This window comes from Anser cygnoides, chromosome 23 (genome assembly GCF_040182565.1).
Source record: "Anser cygnoides isolate HZ-2024a breed goose chromosome 23, Taihu_goose_T2T_genome, whole genome shotgun sequence".
NCBI lineage: Eukaryota > Metazoa > Chordata > Aves > Anseriformes > Anatidae > Anser > Anser cygnoides.
Window position 1 is genome coordinate 2373182 of NC_089895.1, and position 18111 is coordinate 2391292.

The 18111-nt window shown below is 55.6% G+C and overlaps 1 protein-coding gene across 3 annotated transcripts in view; it reads right to left on the reverse strand.

The window, feature by feature from the left end:
* Positions 1-2799: 2799 nt before the first annotated feature.
* KAZN (kazrin, periplakin interacting protein) overlaps positions 2800-18111 on the reverse strand; it is a 185979-nt gene continuing 170667 nt past the window's right edge. For all 3 annotated transcript variants that reach the window (XM_066982279.1, XM_066982280.1, XM_048067312.2), the window contains 7 exons: positions 13627-13818; positions 8112-8248; positions 7072-7242; positions 6340-6529; positions 5538-5668; positions 5389-5439; positions 2800-4710 (listed from right to left, as the gene is read on the reverse strand). In XM_066982279.1, the coding sequence (XP_066838380.1) occupies positions 4543-4710; positions 5389-5439; positions 5538-5668; positions 6340-6529; positions 7072-7242; positions 8112-8248; positions 13627-13818 (1040 nt within the window). In that variant the 3' untranslated portion in view covers positions 2800-4542. The remainder of the gene's footprint in view (positions 4711-5388; positions 5440-5537; positions 5669-6339; positions 6530-7071; positions 7243-8111; positions 8249-13626; positions 13819-18111) is intronic.

An 18111-nucleotide genomic window follows, 5' to 3' on the forward strand; every position in this document is an offset into this window, starting at 1 on the left:
GCAGGCTCCTGCAAAGCCGGTTCCCACCCCCTGAAATACCAGCACTGGGTTCCCCTGCCTCTTTCTGCTTGCGGGAGGATGCTTCACACCCCTGCAAAGCCCAGGCCAGAGCCTGGCAGCATCCCGGGCTGCAGGAAACCTTTCCATTAGGATCCAGCTGTGGAGCTCCACCAGAGCCGCCTGTGGTGGCCCCTGCCCTGCTCCGAGCCCAACCGCGATCCCGGTTACCCCAAGGGCAGCTCCTGGGGCTGAGTGCAATGCTCAGCTTCCTCCCTCCAGTGCTCCAGTCCTAAAAATCCCCCTGCAGCCCCTTCCATTAATGGGGCCGGTGCCCCAACGTTGCCCCCCTTGAAGAAGAGAGGGCTGCCGGCTGCTTTCAGCTGGGCAGGTGAATCCTGGCACATGCCCTACAGAGCTCCCAGCACCAAGCACTGGTCCATACTGGTATTTCCCTTCTCTGTGCCTCGCCTTCTGTGCCCCGACGTCAGGAGCACCTGCAAGGGCCACGCTTTGTTTCTACAACACTGCTGCTGTTGGCAGCTCTTGCTGAAAGCCTGGGTCTGCAGTCATCAAAACAGGTAAAAGTCCTCTGAGTTTGGAGAGAGGCTGAAGGGCCAGGGAGCGTAGGGACAGGACGGGGGGGAGAGCCGAGGCTGCAGGCTGGGCTCCTGCTCTGCATGTTCAAAAAATAAGGAAAAGCAGCAGCCCTGAGCTGGGAAAACGAGACATTTCCACATCCTCCTGCTGCTGCAGGAATGATGGGAGAGCGCAGGTGCTGAACCTGGGCATCTGCAGGTTGCATCGTCCTGGGGAGCAGAGGAACCGGCTCTGCCCCCCTGTCCCCCCAGCACTTTGGTGCCCAGGGGATCCTTGGGGCTGCTGCTGGATCCCTGGGGACACGCTGCAGGTCCGACCGGTCCATCCGCCGCGTGAGGTCACCTTCTGCTTCAAGCACGCACAAGCCTGGAAGGTGGAAAAGAAAATAAAGGCACTGACCTGCCACCGATCCCAGTCCCTCTCCGCAGGGAGAAGCCTTCCCTTGCCGCTGCTGCCACGCACTGCAGGGGGGGCGAATAACTTTATTTTTCTCCGGGCTTGTGAGTCCTGGCTGGGGAAGGGAGTTGCTTTATGAGAGCCTCGGAAAGACGACACCCAGAGCACAGCGAGGCTGGGAGAGAAGCGCTGCGGTGCTAAAAGCAGAGCAGAAGTTTACAAATTCGGACATGTTCCTGCATCAGAGAGCCCAAACAAACCCCAGCAGCCTGAGAGGCAGCACCTGGGGAGGTGCCACCAGCGGCGTCCCCATCACCCACAGCCCGTGACCATCCCCAAAACTGCCTCTGCTCCTTGCTGCTCGCAGGCTTGGCCCCTCAGCACACAGGACGAGGCACGGGGAGCTGTGGAGCCGCAGGGAACCGGGGCCAGGGCAGGAAACCTGCCCAGCTCTCACCTCCGCGTCCTGGCTGGAAACTCTCCGACCTGCTTCTTATCTACGGCTCTGCACAGAGCTGGGCAAACACAGCCAGGGTTCACGGCACCAGGCAGAAACGGCGCCAGCGCTGCTGGCCCACACACCCCTATAAAGCAGCAGTGCCTGGCGACATCCCGCGTCCTCGGGGGATTTCTGATTTTCGGCCTTTTCAAGCCCCGGGGTGCAGGGCATGAGGGGCCACGGCCGGATTTCGGTGGGGATTTGGTGCGTGGCTCCCACGACGCAGGGACGCGGCGGCAGGGCGCTGGGCTGCAGCTCAGGGCTGCTCACACGATGGCAGCATCGCAGCAGGAACACGGCGAGGATGCAGCGAAATGCAGCAGGGAAAGCAAGCCTCCCGCAGCCCTCGGTGCCCGTCCTCCCCAAAGCAAAGAAAAAGCAGGTTTGGGTTTTTCCAGCACAGCCTTACCCTTCAGGTCACATTTTCCAAGTCAGTTTCCTGGTCTGACAAGCCCCCCAAAATCCCCAGACCCCCAAAATCCTGGGAGCAACAGGGACGCGGGCACGCTGCCGCTGCCCGCGGGCACTGCAGGCTTTTAGGGCCGTGGCTTGGCTTTGGCCCCGCTGCCGTGCTGCAGGTTAAGGACATCAACAAATATTTGAGGGAAACAGCTCCATGTGTGGCAGCCCCGGCCACAGCCTGCACTAGGCTTATCTCCTCACAGGTACACCTCAATAATGGGTTTTGTTCCCATTAACACCCCATTACCATGTTAGCTAACGGAGCTGGAGAGCCAGCTGGCATCGAATGCCTTTTTATTTTTTTTTCCCCTTCTTTCAATTGCTTGCAACACTCTTCAGGCTGTGGCTGGGGGCTGGCACAAGCCACCAAAGCCAGGGACCGAGCCACAAAAAAGCTTTTTTATGTCCCAGCAGTTCTCTTGCCGTTCTGATGCTTTCCATCCTCCAGCCCCAAAAGCCAGCGGGCACCCAACGCTAGCAGAATACGGGGAAATACCTGCTCCCAACTTCGCCCTTCGTTTGCACAACCCGACCCCAAATCCCTCCAGATTTGGGGCGGAAAACGACCATAAGAGAACGCGTTTTGCTCCCGTTCGGCATCGAGGCCAAATCCAAAGCGGGATGGGGACGGCATCATGGCTGGGGCGCCCCGGGGTGCAGGACACCCCCACCCCAAACCTGCTGGGACCCCCCAGCCCAGTTCTCCCCAATTGTGCCCCCACCCTCCCATGACCCATTCGCACCCCCCCAGACACTCCAGGCCCCCCCCCCCCCCCCCATATCAGCCCCCAATCTCCACCTGGCACAGGCAGGTCGGCAAGGAATTACACCACAGGGAGCTCCTCCATACTTTAAAATAAGCTTTATTTAGATTTTTTATAATTTTTTTTTATTTTTTTTTTATATTTGCATCCATGCCTTCAAGGATCCTCCCCCACTCACGGGGGGAAAAAGTTAAATCTAATGTTACCCATAATCCATATGCTATTTCTCGAAGTTCTCTTTTAAATAAATCATCCTCTTAGTCATTTTTTTATTTTTTTTTTAGAATTATTTCCTAATTTACAAAAAAAAAAAAAAGCTGAAATGCAAAGGAAACTACTTGATAACAAGGAGATTGCTCGTCTGTTTTGTTGGTTGAGAGTTTAAATTAGAAAAACGCAAAGAGAGGGAAAAGAAACAAACAAAACAACAACAAAAAAAAGACAAATGTATAAAAAATGCTTTTCTGCAGAGACAGAGGCCACCGGGCCCACCCCCAGCACCGCCGCGGCCCCCCCGCATCATCACGTTAGAGGGAATACAGAGCACGAGGGCAGCTGCAGGTCAGCTCCCGGGATTTAAGACAAAATATCCCCCTTCGAAACAGGGCGTGCGTTATCGGCATTAAGAAAAATAATACACTATCGTAGCGTTATTAAATAATCTTCATACATTTTTTAAGAGCTTCAAATTATATCGTAAGCGTTAAAGCATAAGGTACTTGTCGTAAGCAGAGCGCGGCGCGTGTTAGTGGTGGTCGGGGGGGGAAGCGGCTGCCGGCGGGGTGATTTTGGGGCGTTTTGAGCAGATTTCGGAGCGTGAGCTCCGCGGCCGTACCCAGCGCCCCGGCGACAATAATGCCCCAAAAACCAGTGCTGCCCCGCGATGCCGCCTGCCCCCGGCTCCGAGCTTGCGCCGCTTCCCCCCAGTTTTAATTCCAGCAAAGGGCGAGCACCCCAAATCTGGGAAAAACAAAGCAGGGAAAAGCCTTATTTCCCAGAAAACGTTGAGGTTGCTTTTTTTTTGTGTTTTTTTTTTGTGTTTTTTTTTTTTTTTTTCCAAGGCGTTAAGTGCTCTCGCAGCCGGGACGAGGATGCTCGCGGCCGTCCGACCGCGCCGGTCCCCGGTCCCCATCCACATCCTCCCGCCCGCGGGCAGCGCCCCAGGACAGTACAGTACAAAGAGCCCCTTCCTCCTCCCCCAGCCCTCCCCACCAACATGGAAAAATATAAAACCCCCCCCAAAATTTCTGCAATAATTTAGTTAGAATAGCTCCTCTCTGGGTTTGTGCAAATAAATTAAAACAACACAAGGAAAGGGAAAACACTTATTCCAGACCGGCAGGCGTTACGACGAGCCCGGGTGCTGCCTCCTCGGATTTTGGCCAGGGGGACGTCACGGCGAACGTGATTTTGGTGGCTTTTTGTTTTTTTTTTTTTCCTCCTTTCTTTTTTAAGGTCTCTTATGACGGTGGGGTCCCCCTCTCCAAGGCGGGTTCCAGAGGCTCCGGAAAACAGCGGTTTCGGACAAGAGACGTCACAAGCACAAAGTGCACGAGATTCCCGTTATTTACAGACACGCAGCAGTCCTTCAAGTTTCAAGTTTCATCAAAAGAAGGAGGGGAGAACAAAAAAAATGAAAAAATAATAAAAATCCCAAAACGACAAAAACCGAAGCGACGGACAAAGAAGGAAGAGTTACTGGAATGCAAAAATAAAATAATAATAAAAAAAAAGGAATAAAAGGGTGTGGGGGGAATGAAATTACAACACGACAGCAGGGGTATGCACACGCAGGGTGGGGGGGATGTACAGCGGCGCTCGGGGTCACCAGTCCGCATCCTCCTCGATGTAGTAGTCGGGGGCCGTGCCGTCGAAGAGCCCGGGGTCGAGGGACTTGCGCTGCTTGCCCCGGGCAAACACCCGCGAGATGGAGCCGAAGCCCATTTTCTCCTTCTTCTTTTTCCGTTTTTGGTCCTCCAGGTCTTCCAGAGACTGCAAAGGGAACAGGGAGTGGGGAAACGGGCGGTGAGCTGTGGGAAAGCAGCGCCGAGCTGAGCTCTTTTTGGGGTTTTGCTTCTGAGTTCGGCGCTGATCCCCCTGCCCGTGCCAAATATGAGCCTCTTTGGGCTTAAAGCAAGCTTTGGAGGTGCCAGCACCTCCCTGCCCGGGCTGAGTAGTCCTGATCCCCAGAGCGGTGCTGGTCCCAAGCAATAACGAGGTGCAGACCCAAAGAAGAGTTCCTGAAATGCTGCATCTGAAGTCACGGGGAAATCTTGCCCCTCACCACCCCATGTTACCAGGAATTTGGCTTCCTGATGCAATCATTCCTACACAGGGATGGCCTCACCAAGGCTCCTCTTACATCTCTTGTGTGAATACCCCAGCTTTTGGGGGTAAAATAAGTAATGCAACGTGACCTAGGCTGTGCCTTACTGAAACTGAGGGTGTGGTGGGCTCAGGACACAGCCAGCACCTTAGCTGGATTTGGGGACAGATCACTGCAGTCTGGGACAGCCCAGACTTAAAACTCCCAACAGCTCCTGATGCCTTTTTTTTTTTTTTTTTAAACCCGAAGCGTGTGATCTGAAATTGTTGCCTCCAAGCACCCCCCCAACCACTCCCCAGTGAAGGGCTCTGGGGTTTTTTGGCACAGGGGGTTTGGCGCCCTACCTGTACAATGGGGTTGTGCAAGTTCTTCTGTACCGGTCCGGGGCTGTCCCCCTGCAGCAGAAGGGGACAGAGGGCATTGAAACAGCGGGAACACGGCATGGGAACCCTGCAAGGACACCCCCCCCCCACGCTGCCCCCCCCAGACTTACGTTGCAGAGCGAGTGCGTCCGATGCCGGGGCGAGTTGATGTCGCTCGGCGTGGACGAGCGGTCCCCTTCTGCCGCCGACGCGTCGGAGATGATGGACGGCTGCCGGGAGTGGCAGGGGCTCACCCGGACCGCTGCGAGGCAGGGGAGGCAGCAGGGGGTCAGCAGCATCCCCCCAGGAGGGAGGCAGAGCTCAGGCACAGATCTGCGTCTGTGCAACCTCTAATTCCCCGTGCAAAAGCCCAAACCTCACACGAAAGCTGTCCCCTTGTGCAAAACTCCAGCACCACCCGTGCGAAAGCTCAGATCCCATTCAAAACCCCAGCACCACCCCAGCTTGCCGTGCAAAACCTAAACCCAGGCACAACCCAAGCAGTCCCTATGCAAAAACCCAGATCCTATTCAAAACCCCAGCACGCCCCGCTAAAAACCCCAACCTGCTGTACGGAACTTAAACCCGTGCAAAAACCAGGTACCCTCCATGCAAAAACCCAGACACTATTCAAAACCCCAGCATCCCCCATGCAAAACCCCGGCGTGCTGTGCAAAACCCAAACCTGTGCAAAACCCAAACCTGTGCAAAACCCTAAACCCGTGCAAAACCCAAGTACCAACCATGCAAGACCCAGCCCACTCTGCCAAACCTTGGATGCGACTGACAACACTCATCTGGCGAGCAGATTTCCACCCTAACCAAGGCAGCCACGGCCGCGCAGGGCTCAGCAAGCTCAGCAGCCCCCGCTGCGGATTTCACCCCAGGACCCCCCCCCCCCCGGATTTGAGTGCCCGGGTCTCGGGGTCTCACCTTGCCGGTCGGCCGAGTGCTGGGGGTGCGAGTGGTAGAGGGTCTGCTGGCTCTGCCGGATGGCGGCCGTCAGCGGCAGGTCGGCCTGCAGCACCCACTCCTGGTTGCCGTTCAGCACCGTCTCGCCCGGCATGGCCAAGGAGTGGCGCTTGGGGACGTCCTTGGTCAGCGTGGCCAGGGACTGCTTGGCCTGGGGAGGACACGGCGGGGGGGGAGGGCAGAAAAATAGGGACGTCTCCTGGAGCTGCAGGAGCAGCAGCAACGCGCGGCGCAAAACCCACCCTGCCCTTTGCAGGTGAACGGCCAAATCCCTGCAGCAAGGACACCCAGCTCTTTTCCATCCATGTTTTCTCTTTTCCTGCTAGTATTGCCACGATACAGTGATCGTAGTCAATGCCATGTGCAGGTGTCACGGCGCTGGGGCCAACATTTATCCCCGATACTCACGGTGGTATATAATACACCCCCTGTGATACTGCAACAAAAGCTTCGATGCAGCATCGCGGCCCAAACGCAGCGCAGCAGCACTGCTGCAAACACCCCCGTGCAATACTGCAACGAGCACGGAACCTCATCAAAACTCCCCGGGGTCTCCAAGCCCTCGAGCTGCTGAGCCGAGAGCCCGCAGCAGCGCACAGGGCTGACCCTCGGCTGCTCGAATGCTTCTGCAGCTCGAGCCCGCGGCCACGCCAGGGCACGGGCGGGTGATGTGGGAGCAGGGGCTGCGCTCACCATGGCCAGCTCGGCCTCCAGCTCCTTCATGCGGTTGTCTTTCAGGTCGAGCTGGGAGCGCAGGGCGCTGGCGTGGTCCGTCGCCTCCTTGGCTTGCCGCCGCAGCTCCCACTTCTCCCTCTCCAGCAGGTCTTTCTCCTTCGCCAGGGCTTTCACCGCGTCCTCGCTCTCCTGCAGCGAGCCGGGGAAGCCGTCGGGATGGGGGGAACGGCCAAAAGACACCCCCCAGCTCTCCCCCACAGGCACTGGCAACCCCGTGCCCCGAAATGAGATGCCCGCTCCCCAAAACAGGGTGCCTGCACTGTGCCCGAAAGCTGACGACTTACGCCAGCACCTCGACCCAACTACTTGCTTCTCCTGCAGTGCCCCTTCCTGTTGGAAATGCAAGGGATTTCTTATAGCAGGGGAAAAATGTCCCTCAGGCTCTCCCCGGCCTACCCCAAGCTGGCTGCAAGCGCTGCTCCTTAAGCACCAGCCTTCAAAAATAGCAAATTTCTCCCCTTGCATGGAAAAAAGCCCAGAATAGCCGCCTGAGCTGGTTTCCCACGCTCGCTCGCACTGGTGGACGGCTCCACGCAGGCAAACCATGAGCACAACAGGAAACTGTGCCTACACCCCCCGGCTTTCTGTCCATAAAACATCCAGAAAAATGCTATTTATAATCGAGCAACGTGCTATGGGTTGTGCGGTTGACAAGCTCCTAACCTTACGGGCCCCACGTAAAGCATGTCCTCGGAAACGAGCTGCCTTAGGGTTTCAGCCAGCAAAAAAAAGACTGGATAAAAGCAAAACCCTCCCCCAAAAAGCCCCACCTGAGCTTTGAAAACCAGCTCAGCTAATTACAATCTCTGGCCTGATTCGTTTATCATTGCTAAGTGATAAATCCTCCTCCCTTTCTTCACCATTCCCCTGCTGCAGGGTCTGAACCCCAGCAGGGGAGCTGCTCGCCGTTTGCAAGGGGTTAAGCCCCATTTTGCTGCTTTTTTCCTCCGGTGCAATAAAAGAAAACCCAAAGGCCTCACGCCAGCGCCCAGCCTCACTTTCCGGTGCTGCTCGTAGTTGCGGATGAAGTCGCGGAGCTGCTCCTCGCGGCTCTCCAGCGTGGCGTAGAGCTGCTGCATCTGGCTCACCAAGTCCGTCTTCTCGGCTTTCAAGCGCTTGCGGTCAGCTTTCATGGCTGGGGGGAGAGAGCACTGGGGTTAGAACAGGCACCGGGGTAAAACAGGCACCGGGCTCCCCCTCCAGCACCTTTGTTTCACAAGGACCCAGCAGCGAAGCCCCCAGCTCCCTCCCCACGTCTCCGGGGACCCCCCGCCCCACCAAAAACCAGCACGGGGAGCAGCGCTGCCTGCCTGGGGCTTTGCACCCAGCAGCAGCAAGACCCGAAGCAGAGATTTTTGGAGGACACTGTGCAACCCGAGGACTGGTGGTGCATCTATCCCCGGCAGCCTGCTCTGCGTGGGATGCACCGAGCAGAGCGAATGTCTCACACCCTGCCCCTACCAGCCCCTCCGACCCCCAAAACGGAGTCATTTTGAGCAGCGGTGCTCATCGCCAGCTTTGCAGCCGCGGTAAATTCATGCTAATGCCCAGGTCTGACGTTGCATCATTTAGGAGCCTGAGGACAGCAGTAAACTCCAGCTCTGCTTGAGAACCGCTCCCCGAAATGCTTAGAAACTGCTGGGGCTGTGATTATTTTGGTGCTTCGTCCTTGTAGCACGTGCTCCAAACCATGCCCCAAAGGCATCACGGGGCACCCATGAAAAAAAGAGATTTGGGAGCAAAACCGGTGCTGCAGTGTCAGGGTTTAGCCCAGAAAAACACTTTTCCTGGCTAAATAAACCCAGGCGGCTGAATTTAGCAGCGAGGATTAAGATTTTTCCCCATTTCTGTCTATTTTGATGGGTAAACTCTCACCGGGCACATTTCTACGAGGAGCAAGCAAACACGAGGGGAAACCATCGAATGCCTCGGGGGGAGCTGCGGGTGCCCATCGTGCCCGGTGCCTCCAGCCCGCGCCTCGGCACCGCGGCAGAAACCCAGGTTCCCGCTGCAGACCCAGCCCTCCCCACCCCAACGGCAGGCAGCTGAGCAATCGGGCTGCAAGACCGAGCGAAAAGCAATAAAAAAAAGGCTCCGCGTGCCTTTTGGCCCTGAGAAAGCAGGAAGTTATTAAACACCCTTTGACCCTGCAGCGGTCATCGCCCTCGCTGCTTCGCAAGCTGGCGAGCTCTGCAAGGTGTCCCTTCGCAGAAAAAAAATCTGAACCCAAACAAACACAGAAGCCACCCAAAAACCTGCCAGAGGCTGCACAGGCGCACGTGAAATGCCAGCAAAATCCCTTCCGGACGCCTTTGCAAGGAGGCGCTGCTTCCCCTTGAGTTTGCCGGCAGCCAAGGCTGCTGCAATCGCACTGCAGCCCCATCCCCATGCGCGGGTTTTTCTTGGTTTACCTGACCCCACGAGCAGCATTTTCACCCCTGTTCTGTCCCAGAACATCCTCCCCTTCCCGTAATTAGCCGCTTCATCTCGGGATGCTAGCTGGCTCTACACCATCCATTTCTTCCCAAATGCAGCTGGGGCTGGGGACGCTGCACCTTCCCAAATCCGGGCTGCAGCAGGAGCCACCCCTTCTCTCCAAGCTGCGCCGTGTCCTCCTCCCTATGTCCCCACGTCCCCCTGGGTCCCCCCGTCCATGGGGCTGTGTTTCACGGTGCTGCCAGACACGGAGCAGCCCCTTTGCTGGGCTGGTTTCCCCGTTAGCACAACTGTTCGTGGTTCCTCGGCGTGGCACGAGGCTGTTCGCTAAGAGAAAAATACAAAAACTCCCCAGAGCAGGGCTGGCTTCCTCCCCAGGCAGGAGAATTCCCTCCAGCACCCCCCTCCAGCCTAACAGCACTCCTCCGAGCAGCTTCGCTCAAATATTTGAGGGCTCAAAACTTCACAGGAAGGGGAAGTTCCCCCAAAACCAGGCAGGCGAGAGAAGGGGCTGGCGAGGCGCCCGCAGACCGAACCCCTCCGGTTTCGAGCCCTTCAGCACCCCGCCACACACATCCGTACGTATTTCATTTTCTCAAGGAAAACGAGAGGCTCTTAGAAAAGCTGAATTCAGATTTGCACCCTCTGAAGCTGAAGGTGACAAAAGGCTCCCACCAAACTTAATTAAAGAGCCGCTACCCCGCAGCACACAGCCTGCTTCCATTAGTGGAAGCATTCAGAGTCCTTAAAGATTTATGGGAAACTCTTCAACTCCTGCACCACCACCACCAAAACCAAGAAAACTACAAAAAAAAAAACATTCAGAAGTATTACGAGGAGACAAGTACTCGGTCTCCCAAGGTCTGATATCCGCTGAGCAGAGCTAACCTGAAGCCCCGTGGATGCTCGCCATGGGTGTCCTGCTGCTCCTGCCCTGCCCATCCAAAAGCAATGGGGAAAAAGAGGTGGAAAAGGTTTCTGGTCGAACACCTCTCTGCTGGGGTCAGCCAAGCTGCACCGGCACAGCGAGTGGGCCCGAGGACAGTTCCACATCCGTTTTAGTTCGTATTTGAGAGATTTGCTAAAATAAACTCTTATTTTCCACTCCCATTAGCACTGCTCGCCCTCCTCCAGAGCCGATGAGCTCCTAAGCTTAAAAAAAGATTTATCGGGCGTTTGAGAACTTCATTCCCAACCCGGCTGATAGGAAATTAATCGAAAGAGGCAGGAGAAAAATAGAAAGTTATGCAAAAGCGAGCCGGGCTGCCAGCAGCTCCGTACCTCCTCGGCAAACGAGCCTGGCTAATTACGCAGGGCGGCCCCAGGGGGATCGGTCGGGCTCTCACAGCACGTCCCCTGTCCGTGCAGACATCGCATTTTCGGACAGAGCCCGTCCAACCGAAAATGCCACCCCCGCCACCCTCTGAGTGCAGCTTGGTGCCCGTAGCTCGTCCCTCCGACGCCCAACCTGCACGGCACGGCACGGCCAAAATTGCCGCGGCCACAACGGTGCCGCCACCCCCCGGGTCCCTTTCTGGCCTCTTTGGGATGGAAATTAGCCAACGGGTGCTAAAAAGAGACATTTCCCCTCCTAAAACGATGGTTTTTAATAACTAGCGTCTTCCCTTTCAACATTAAAATTCTGATCTTGGGTGAAGAGATGACGAGCCAGGCGGTGGTGGCACCACCTAGCCCAGGTTCGCTTGGAGAGCCTTCGGATGGTAATTTGGGTTTGGTACCTCGGGAGCGTGATAACGGAGGAAAAAATGGCCAGCTCCGCACAGGAGGGACACGCAACGCCGTCCTGTCACGTTAACGTTCACTTAATTCCTCCTGTTTCCCCATCCCGACCGTGAAATTCAGTGTTGTCACCGTGACCAAGCCATAAAATCGGGCAACCCCGCGCAGGGCTGGCAGCGCCGCCCCTCGCTCCGGAATGAAATTCGGGCCCGCAGCACCTCCGGGGGCCCCGTCTCCCATTTCTTTGCTACCTCCCCAAAGGAGCACACGGAGGGGTTTTGCAGCAGCTCTGTGCCACCGGGGGACAGAGCTCGGAGCCACCGGCAGGGAATGGAGGCCACCAGGCTGTGAACCCCCCGTGGAGGGGACGTTGTGCCGGATTTGTGCCGGTTCACGCTCCCGGAGGAGGAGAGGAGGACGTGACGAAGCACGAGAGGATTTCATTTTGGACATTAGAGAGAAAAAAAAAAGGTGCAAGCGATGGAATTAGCCCAGAGGAAGGAGCAATAAAACAAAACCCCGGTCCGAGCCGCTCCAGCACATCCTGTGCCACGTCAGATCCAACCCGTCCTGCGCCGAGGCGCTATAAATATAGATCTGCTCCCCGCAGGAAGGGCTCGGTGGTGGGGGGGACGCGTTTCAGCACCAAGGCGGCTTCATCCAGTCCTCTCCACGGCGAAACCAAACCCTCGTGGAGACGCCGGGGCGCTGCGGGGGCTGCCGCAGAGGCTGGAGCCTCCCCTTCCCTCCTGCCGCCTGCCCGGCACTTCCCGGCACGCCGCCAGCCGCCGGCACGGATTTCCCTATCGCTTCCCCAGCGCTTCCCCGCTAGCGACGCGGCCGCCCGGGAGGATGCTGCGGCCCCAGAGGCCCGGCCTCCGCCTGGATCCTGAGCCATGGAGAAGCCCGGCCAGGTTTGCAGCAGCTCCTGAACCTGCAACTATCGGTTCCCCAGTTGGCGACGCCGGCGGATGCGTTTTTGCGGGGTTTCTGCCCTTTTTTCCCTTCCATTTCTCACCGCGTTTCTCTCCACGGGAAGGAAAAGAAGTTTCTGCCCAGCTCGTGGGGATAGATCCAGCACTGGCGGCTTCTCCAAGCGAGGGGGAAGCTTTCCAGCGCGGGAGGGGAGGGAAGCAGCAGTGATTTAACACCACTTCTTGTTCCACCACCGAGCCCCCCCCCATCCTACCCATCACAACTCCAGGAAAGTCCTGGAAAACAAATCCCAGCAGGCCAGTAAAAGACCAATAAAAAAATATACAAATATTCCTTAAACACCCCTGATTCTCGAGCCAATCTCATTTTTTTTCTGCACTGTCCTCTGCAGAAGTGTGTATAACCTTCTTAAACGACTTTTTTTTTTTGACTTTTTTTTTTTCAAATAGCCTTAAATCCATCCTGCTTTTGCATATTTTTGCATTTATCAGCACTTCTGCCTGGACCGAGGCTTCTCTAATGAAGATTTTTTTCCCCGAGTGTGGTGTTCTAAACCCAGAGCATTTCCTGCTGCTGGAGACTGAGCCAGTGGAGTGGGGGAAAGCTCCTTGCTCACGCACACCCGGCAGCACTTTGCATTTTTATTTTTTTGTGCAAAACTATCAATCCTTCAGATTTCTCTGCCCTGCCACCCGATTTTGCATGGACTGTGGAGAAAACCAGCTTACAAGAAACATCTCCAAGCCCCACAACATGGCAGAAAATTCAAAAAAGGGCCAATTCTCATTAATTTGCACATCCCCAAAGAGCAACAACACAAAAAAGCAGACGGACCAGGGGTGATTCCTGCCCCCCCAAATCCCAAACCCCACACCCAAACCCAGCCCCATGCAGTGCACCCACCCTGGGTACATCACCCTGCTGTACTTCTTTCCAGTTTATTCAGCAGGAAGAGGTTTTATGGGGAGGAAAACCTGCGCCGTGAGGTTTTGCCCTGCACAACCCATCACCGGGGCGTGCAGTCAGCTCTCCCCGTGGGAGGACGCACGAAGCACGCGTGCATCGCCAGGAGCCCTGCTGCTCCCCTCCTAAAGGGTCCAAGGAGCTCCAATCCGAACCAAGCCCGTCCCGCAGCATTTTCCAGCTGCGTTTCAGCTCGGTTTTCCCCTCTGTTTAGCAGCAGAGCTTTGCAATGCCACGAGCACCACGTGCTCCCGATTCCCCAACCTCGGCAGGGCAGCGCCAGGACGCTCGGGGAGCATCCCTCGTATCCAACACCCCCCCTTGCACCACCTCACCCAAATACGAGGGATGCCTTCTCCTTTCCTCATTAACTAACTTGCGGTGATGCTCTGGGGTTCCGGGAAGTCTGGAAAAAAGCCCCGTTGGGGCAGCCCTTACCCTGCAGAGCCTCCTTGGCGCGCGCCAGCTCCTGCTCCTTCTGTGCCAGCTGCACCTTGAGCTCGGTGGCCGAGAGCACCTCGGGGGACTTGGTGCCGTGCGTCTCCTCCAGGTCTTTCGACAGCATCTCCTTCATTTGCCGGAGCAGGTGGACCTCCTCCTGCAGCTGGGCCACCTCTTCTCGCAGCAGCGCTGGGGGAGAGGGAAAACAACGCCGGCATGTCAGCGCCGCCCGCTCAGGACCCAGCCACGGGTAACAGCAACAAGTCACACTACGCAGCAATAAACAGCAGTGCAGAGTGGTAAATGACATCATTAGGAAGAGGTCAGAGGATCATTTAGGTTGGAAAGGACCTCCGAGATCATCAGTCCAACCGTCCAAGCAACGATAAGTAATAACAAAAATCAAGAGACTTCTCCTCATCCAAACCGCCTGAAAAATCCGAAATCCAAATAATTCCCGAGGTGCACCAAAATGTTCAAAGCACGGGAGGAGGAGCCACTGGAGCTGCTGCTGTCTCACAGGGACGGGTGCTTGCGTGGCCAAGGAGCTCTGCAGCATTGCCCTGTGCTCGGGATGCGTTTAGGAAAACCCAACACCTGCTGCGGGGCTGGGAAGGGGAAGGCGATGCTTCCACGCGTTGCTCCACACCGCCAATTTCCCAGATTTCCCATTTTTCCCAATTTGCCCAGCAAAGCAGCTGCTTTTGCAAGCATCTCGGCACATCCCAGCCCGCGTTCGGGGACGGCTGGGTGCCATCCTCGGGTGCTTTTCCCTCATTTCCACGCTGTACCCACAGCCCTCTTTTCCCCTTCCCATCCTCTCCCTGGCCCATTCGAGCCAGATGTTGCCACTCAAACCCATTCGCGCGAGCACACGAGCAGCCTGCCCGTGCTTTTCCACGTCCTGTTGCTCAACCGCCTTCTTTGAAAAAGAAAATTAACTTGATTTGTCCTTCCACATAAGCAAAAAACCTCCCCTGGGTGAACCAACCACCAGCAATAGCGTAAATGGCCATTTCTGCCAGTTCTCCCCCAGGACAGCAGCGTGCTCGCGGACGGCGCTTCCGAATAACTGCACTGTGGCTCCCCAAACCGTGGCGGCAGCCTGAAACCCAAAGCCTACACTAAAAAGAAACCCCAGCATGCATGTTACAGTTCCTGGGGAAAAAAAAAAAATAGATTAATTAGATTATAAGTATTATACATAAATATAAAAATACGTATCAATCTAAAAAAAATAAATCGACATTCTCTCTCCACTCAGCTGTGTTTTGGTCCTTTCCCTGCCACCTCTCAGCCAGTCCAGGCACAAAATATAGTTTTTTTTTTTTTTTTTTTTTAAGTTTATTTCTAGAAGAAACGGACTAAGTGACCCCACCTGCATGGCTGCTTCCCACCCTCCCAGAAGGTGGAAGAAAAACTGGAGGAAAAACCCAAATTGCTGGGGCTCGCCCCCGGGACTGCTGCACCCCAACGTGGTGCCCGGGTCCCTTCGGTGCCCGAGCCAGCAGCTGCTCTGGAAAGGCATAAAATCTGGTTTGCATACTTGAAATGCTTCCCTTATGAAAACTGGCAAGGCCTCGTTCTGTAAATTATTTAGCAATAAAGTCACTAACGAGGAACATTCGAGCTCCGGGCTGGGGATTTCATTAAAGTCCAAAGTGCTTTCTTGAAATCCTTGCAAAAAGGTTGAATAAATACGCGTCCGAGGGGCTTGGCTCAGCTCTGCCCGTGTTCCCGTTTCCCAAGGGGCTGGAGAAATCCCAATTTTTGGCCTCCAGCGCGCAGGAAACCGGGGGAAACGCGAGGGGCAGGGCCCAGACTGGGGGCGCGCAGGGAGTGCTCCGGGGGCGCGTTTCTGAGACCGTGCCACCGAGCGCCTTCGTTGCACGTCGGCGGGTGAGGACAGGCACCGAGGGGACAGGACACGGGAGCGGGACGGGACGCACGTGGGTGCTGGCGAGGATCTGCAGCAAGCCGCTCGCCTCCCCGAAATCCCCCCGAAATCTCATTTTGCTTGCACGCCCGACCCTGCAGCCTTGCTGCCCTGGGCACGAGGCTCGCTCGTGCAACCCCACAAACCCACGGATCACCATTAATTCCTTTTTCCCCCCCACCCCGACTCATTTTCGCCTCCGGGTTGGCTTTTTTCTTGCCCCGGGAGCCACGGTTGGCAGTTCCCTGGCAAATGATTAACCGCAGAGCAGGGAGCGCAGGGCAGGGCAGGGAGCGCAACGCGGCCACCTCGGGACCCCCCCTGCGCCTTAATTCCCAGCTCAGGTCGCTTTGGTGCCCACCACATCCTCACGCCGACCACAGCAACCACAGCCCCACAGACAGAGGGGAAAACTTTTGCGGAAATTAAAATGAAGGCCCACAACCAGCTGCAGGTCCAACGAACGTAACAAATACACGAGACCGAACCCGTGAAGCACACGCGGGCTTCACGGAGCTGCTGGTCTCGTGCAAGCAGCATAACTTCCCTTGCTTTTTAATTTTACCTGGAAACTATTTTATCCGTTTTCTAACTTTCTGAAAACTTTAAAAACTATATTTTAATGTTAAAGAGCTGGTTTTTCTACAGAGCTGCACAGTCAGATCGGCTTGAGAGAACGAGCCTGAACCGCGGTGAGGATGTTTCACCAAAGACACCGGCTCTGTATTATCGGTATACATCCACGGGGAAAAGCACAGCCCAAAAATCCGAGGTTTGAGGGGCAAAATGCTGGCGTCTCGCTCTGCTCAAACAGCACCAGACACGCCAGGAGCTGCTTCAACCCCCTGGAGAAGTCTCATCCTCCTCCCTGCCTCCTGGCGCTGCCTCTGCTGCTGAAGCCAGAGACAGGCTTAAAGGCAATAACCCGCCACGCTGATCCCAGAGAGGTTTTTAAAGTTTTTTTTTGGGGTGAAACAAGCCAGAGTTTCACGTAGGTAATGTGGGCTACGGCATGCCCTCCCCTCATCAAGTCTCCTTAAGAAAATGCTTAAGGAACAAAATATCGAGTGCATTAAGAGAGTGAGTAGATGTGAGAGGGACGCTGCAGCTCGGGGTCGGAACAGGACAGAAGCAGGACCAGCACGGTGCTGGGCCAGGCCTCAGCACCTAAAGCGACACCCCGGGCCCCAAAAGGTGCCGCTTCCCGGCAGCGCTGAGCGATCTCCTTGGGAAAGTCCCGATAACGGGGAAAATAAGGCCACTTCTTTGGGAACCTCGACTCAGCCCCTACACCCCTGCAGGGATTTTGGAATTGTGCAAAAATGGCCACAGAAAAAAACATCCACGGCTCCGGCCCCAGCCCCGCCGCTGCTAGCGCGAAGCCGATGTGGCTTGCGTTGCTCTTTTAACCCAAACCCGCTCATATTCAACCCAAAGGTGCTCGGGTTTTGGTGGGGGTGGGCTCACAGCGATGCTCGCGTCCCCGCAGCATCTGCAAGGTGGATTTGGGGCGGCGGCAGCCCCCACGCACAAATCCTACCCCATGCAAAACGCCCCGTGCAAAAAGCTGCCGCAACGCACTTCCCTCTGCCTTTTCATTCATTTTTCTCCTCCTCCTTCTTTTGCCTTAAGCCCTTTTTCTTTTTTTGGGGTGGTTTTGTCCCTCCTTGTAACGGGGTGCTGCAGTTACCGGCAGGAGCTCCCCTCCTCCAGCCCGCAGCTTTCAGCGCTGCCACAAACGGGCAGCTTGTGAAATTAATGCAATTTCAACGTTTCCCAGACTAATTGAGGAAAACTACCATTCACACCGAAATAATTGGCTGTTAATTATATTTTAGTTGATAGCATTAAACTTCCATGACACTGCCGGATCCTACATCCTTTATGCTTTGAGCACTGATTAGCGTTAATAGACAATGTAAATAATAGATTTTTTTTCTTGAATTATTATTTTTTTTAATTTTTTTTTTGAAGCATCTGCAGCGAATACCTCTGCACAGCGTTCGGAGCTGAGCTTTCCCCTCCAGCTCCTGCAAATCCCATCTCTGGCTGCTCTGGAGCAGATCCCCAGGACACGGAGCCTTTTCCTGGCCCCGTACCAGGCACCAATTGCAGAACATCCACTTAAAAGATTTTTTTCCCCGTGTAACTCATCTGACGCGACCGCTACACACACGCCTTTGCCGTCAGAGGGCATCTATTAAAAAGGACTGCAATGGGTTTTCTTGCCGCGGGGTTTACGGTGGTACAGTTCATACCTCGGGTGGGAGCTGCTTTTTCCCCATTTCTGCCATTTTCACCGTTTTTCACCATCAGATCCGTGCCCACGGAGCGCACGGGGTGACACTCGTCCCCTCCTGCCTCCCGCACAGCCTTGGCCCAGCGCTTTTATATTTGTGTTTGTAATATACTTATAAAAACATGCCTCTCTCTACAGACACACACACATACACGTCTCCCTCCTGGGACACAGGGATCACAGGATAAAGAGCAATATTAGACAAAAAATAAGGATTTAAGCCCCAGGGATGCGTGCGGCTCATCCC